This window comes from Alligator sinensis, unplaced genomic scaffold (genome assembly GCF_000455745.1).
Source record: "Alligator sinensis unplaced genomic scaffold, ASM45574v1 scaffold131_1, whole genome shotgun sequence".
Taxonomy (NCBI): Eukaryota; Metazoa; Chordata; order Crocodylia; family Alligatoridae; genus Alligator; species Alligator sinensis.
Window position 1 is genome coordinate 5,246,818 of NW_005841830.1, and position 4,119 is coordinate 5,250,936.

Below are 4,119 nucleotides of genomic sequence, written 5' to 3' on the forward strand. Positions count from 1 at the left end.
TTAGGAGACTGGTATTAAAAAATCTGCGCCTGTTCATAATATTGCCTTCAGCAAATAGACATCCCTGTGCAAAACAGGTATAACTACTAATCTCAAAGGAGCAGACAAACATGACACCCTCTCTGCAGAAACGAGGTGAAGTTCGTCATTTTAAGAAAGTGGGACATCATGGTTCTATTATTCAGTATTCACTCAAATAACTTGTTGTAATATGACCAACTCTACTGTGGCCAGAATGCACACTGAAATCTCAACAGTAAAGTGCTCAGAATGCTAATGTTTTAAGATAAAAACACAGAAAACCCCTTGTACCTCTGTGCTGGACAAACCTAACCCTCATTTTTTTAATTGAATGTTACAAATACATAAAGGTGCATAGTTACCAAAAATAAGGTGAATAAAAAAAATCAGAAACAATTATAACAAGTTACATTTCATAGTTTAAGCATTGATAACTGTTTACATCAATAGGTAAGTGGTAGAGAAAGAATATGAGCTTGTTAGCTGTGACTGTGGCAGTTCTGAACTGCCCACTAGACACTGCATATTTCCTCTCCCTCTAAATCAGTTCTACCCCAACTATCTATACAATTATTATTTTAAACATCAAGATTACAAATTAACACTAAAACGATAACATTGGGCTTGTACTGGAACTTCTGGCTAAATGTGTGTGTTCAGTTTTTCCTTGAGAGACATGTATCCGCTTCTAATAATAACATTCAAAAGCAGTTTTAGGAAAAAAAAGCGTGAGTCCATAAGAAGCTCACTCAATGTAATTAGACAGATGTTTGCTTGTAGTTTTTAGTATCCAAGACCTTCTTTCCACACATTGAGCAGATGCCTGCAAAAATAGGCAAAAGGTGTATATCAGTCATTTTAAAAAATGGGGAATTTTTCTTTTCAATGTTTGACGGCTACAAGTACTTTTTTATAAAGAGTATCCTCCAAAAGGAGGTCAGAAATAGGAAAAGTTGATGGATGGGTAGGATGAGCTCTCATTCTTAAATTATTTGCGTATTTTCTCCATTATTAAAAATGGAAATGGCACATTATGCTAATCACACATCATATCTAGCATATGATGACATAATTCTAGTTTAGACCAGAATCTCCATTTTATTTTCAGACTATTTTAATTGAAGAACTATTCTGGAGTTTCCGTGTTATAAAACACCCAGAAGAAATTCTTAAACCTATCACAGAGCTAAAAATGCAGTTGTCGAAACTCAAAAGCTTTATATTCAAATGGAAGCCAATTAGGCAAACTGCATGCAGAACAGGAAAACATATTTGGAAATAAAACAATGGATCAGAGGGTGGTGGACTCTGAATGCATGACAAGGCTGATACAGGTCACATGACAGAGGGGACTGCAACTTTTATGGAAAATAGATTATCACCAGCAATTATACAGGGAGAAGAAACCAGAAAAGGGGCAGGAGGGGAGGGAGGGAACTCAGGCTCTACAGAAACAGAGAGGATACTGGATAATTTTACAAGACTTTAATGTAATCCCAAAGAGTGCTCCATAGCAGTGAAAAAACTGGGACAGGGAAGGGTAAGTAGTTCTGTTTTGTTTGAATACATCTGTCTCTAACTGCCAAACACACTAATCAATTTTGCAATCTTTCAAAGACTGCGTGTTGTGTTTCAACGATCACACGTCTCTGAAAAGCTGACCTGTAAGGTATGGTATGCACAAGATCAGAAGTGGGGGGGGGAGTGGAGTGGAGTGCATAGCAGCAACTGGGGTTCTTTGGGGGTGTCAATAGCAATCACGGAGGGGGGGGCATATCCGTTCCCATGAAGGGGTAACAGATACAGTCTGGGGCAGATAGAAGTGCAGCTCCCAGAGTTGCGTTACCCCAGACCAAACAAAAGTTCACTATTGGTTCCAGGGGGAAGGGGAGTATAACTGCTGGCTGGGAGCCTGCAGCCAGGTCCCCATAGCAAGGGCCAGGGCTCTCTGCAAGTGTCACAGTTTTCAGAATGGGAGAGGAGGGGGAAAGGCAGTGGAGGGAGCTCATTCTTGGGGCTCCCCAGCCAGTGCTGAAGGGTGGGGGTGAATTGGAGCCCCGCCCCCACCAACACACCTGCCCCACTGAGGGTGCTGAAAAAAACCCCAACTGAACTCCCTTTCCTCCCTTCCCCACTACCATTCTGAAAACAGCAACAGGCAAACATAAGCTACAAAAGATGCTACATTTTGAAACTTCTTCATCTGATACCTCATGCAGTGATTTTCACTCAATAGGCCATTTTTGAAGCTGCCTGCAGCTGTGCACTTGTGTTTAGTCACAGCTATAAACTGCTTTCTGTGGCCAGATCGGGTGAAAATTGTTTCTTCTGTCTGTGCCTTCTGTGCTAAGGAAGTGTACTAGGAAGCCTAAAGGGAAGCTTAAAGGCACAGCAGAAGCCTTTTGAGTGCCCAAAAGGGGCTTCTTTACTAAGGCTGAAAACACTATTAAGGAAAGCTGATTCAGTGAAACACCTTGCACAGCAGAAGTCACTGGTCAGTTTGTTAAAAAAGAGAACATTAAAAGATCCTCTATAAACTGACAATTTAAAAAATGCAACCCAGAGAGGTCGTAGCTTAAAAACTGAACAGCCCTATATTATGCTGTGCACACCACAGCAAACTACTTCTTTGGGCTGCTGATTTCTCTATTACCTTTCATCTGTCAGCTGATTACACAAGGATTTGGAACCAGCCACAAAGACATCGATTGACATGCTATGTCTTTATAAACCATCACTCAGTTTTCTGACCAGGAGAAGGTTCTTCTCTCTGCTCCTTATAGTCAACTGAGGGCAAGACCTCTCCTCTGAGGAAGAATGCTCAGCTATACAACCAAACTTAAAGACTTTCTGAAGCTTACGTTATCCGTGCACTCCAAGATAACCTGTTCTTGAGCAAGTCTGTTAAATCTACAAGGGGTTAATCAAACCATACACACACACTCCAATTATTTTTATACTATAAGGAATTATTGCTCAAGGACAACAATTTTTAAGAAATCTAACACTGAACTTAAGAGTTACCACCGTAGGCTTAAATCATCCTTCAGATCTATTTTTAGGATGAACAACATTAAAATTAGTTCCTGTTGTGCACCAAGTTCAAGCTGAATGGGGATGGAGGGCACAATTGTGTTCTTACACATCTGTCTCACCTTTTTTATATGCACAGCCCTGACAGTAGTGAGACCCTGGCTGATGAACAGAACTCTTGCAAATCCGGCATATTGCAAATTTATTCTTTCCATAAGGATCAAATCTATGAAGAAACAAAACATTTCATGGCTGTTATTCATTTGTAAAAAAAGCCATATTCATTTGTAAAAAAGCCATATAAGAAAATACTTCCATCTGTCTGCTGTTTGCAGGATCATCAAACTCAGTGCCCACTAAAAGGAAATGCAGGGAAATACTGTAGTCTAGGTTCTCAACTTCTATTGTATCAGGATCCATCTGTTAACATGGATGGCCAGTCCCGACCCAGTGTCCTCCACTCTTGACCCACTGTCCCCTACCCCGCAGTGTGTGGGGTAGGGGGTAGGGGCAAGTAGCCCCTTGCAGGCTAGAACTTTGACAGCCTGCAAAGGAAAAGCCACAGTTTTCCATGTTTTTCTCCTTTAAAGGAGAATCCATTTTTAAAGTTCGTTTGTAACCCTTTCATATATTTCTTGTGGCCTGCTTTTGGGTCACAACCCACAGGTTGAGAAATGCTGGTCTAAGGAGACAGTCATTTAAATACAGTCATAAAGCCAAGTGAGGTACAGGGAAGCTAATTTCATGCTCTACAGGAAGAGATCCATGCAGTGTGGAGACAAGGCTGACGAACTACAATTTCTTATTTCTAGTGTGTTTATCACAGGACTAGCCAATTGCCCATCAAGAATGATGGAGGCACAAGGAAGCAGATGAGGAAAGAGCCCCATGGCCCCGCACCTGTCTGGGCCTGCTCCCCACTTCCCTCCTGCTGCTTGGGGTCTGGGCCTGCTCCTCACCCTCATTGCAGCGGCGGGGGGAGGGGAGAAGTGGGCCCAAGGGTGGGGAGACACCTCCCCACCCCCGTGTCGAGCCTAGGCCCACTCCTTCCCTCCCCCTACTGCC

At 42.2% G+C, this 4,119-nt stretch overlaps 1 protein-coding gene across 1 annotated transcript in view; it reads right to left on the reverse strand.

The window, feature by feature from the left end:
* Positions 1 to 309: 309 nt before the first annotated feature.
* Positions 310 to 4,119, reverse strand: part of CRIPT (CXXC repeat containing interactor of PDZ3 domain) — an 8,731-nt gene continuing 4,921 nt past the window's right edge. The window contains exons 4-5 of the mRNA XM_006014734.3: positions 3,177 to 3,280; positions 310 to 844 (exon numbers count right to left, since the gene is read on the reverse strand). Coding sequence (XP_006014796.1) covers positions 780 to 844; positions 3,177 to 3,280 — 169 coding nt within the window. The 3' untranslated portion in view covers positions 310 to 779. The remainder of the gene's footprint in view (positions 845 to 3,176; positions 3,281 to 4,119) is intronic.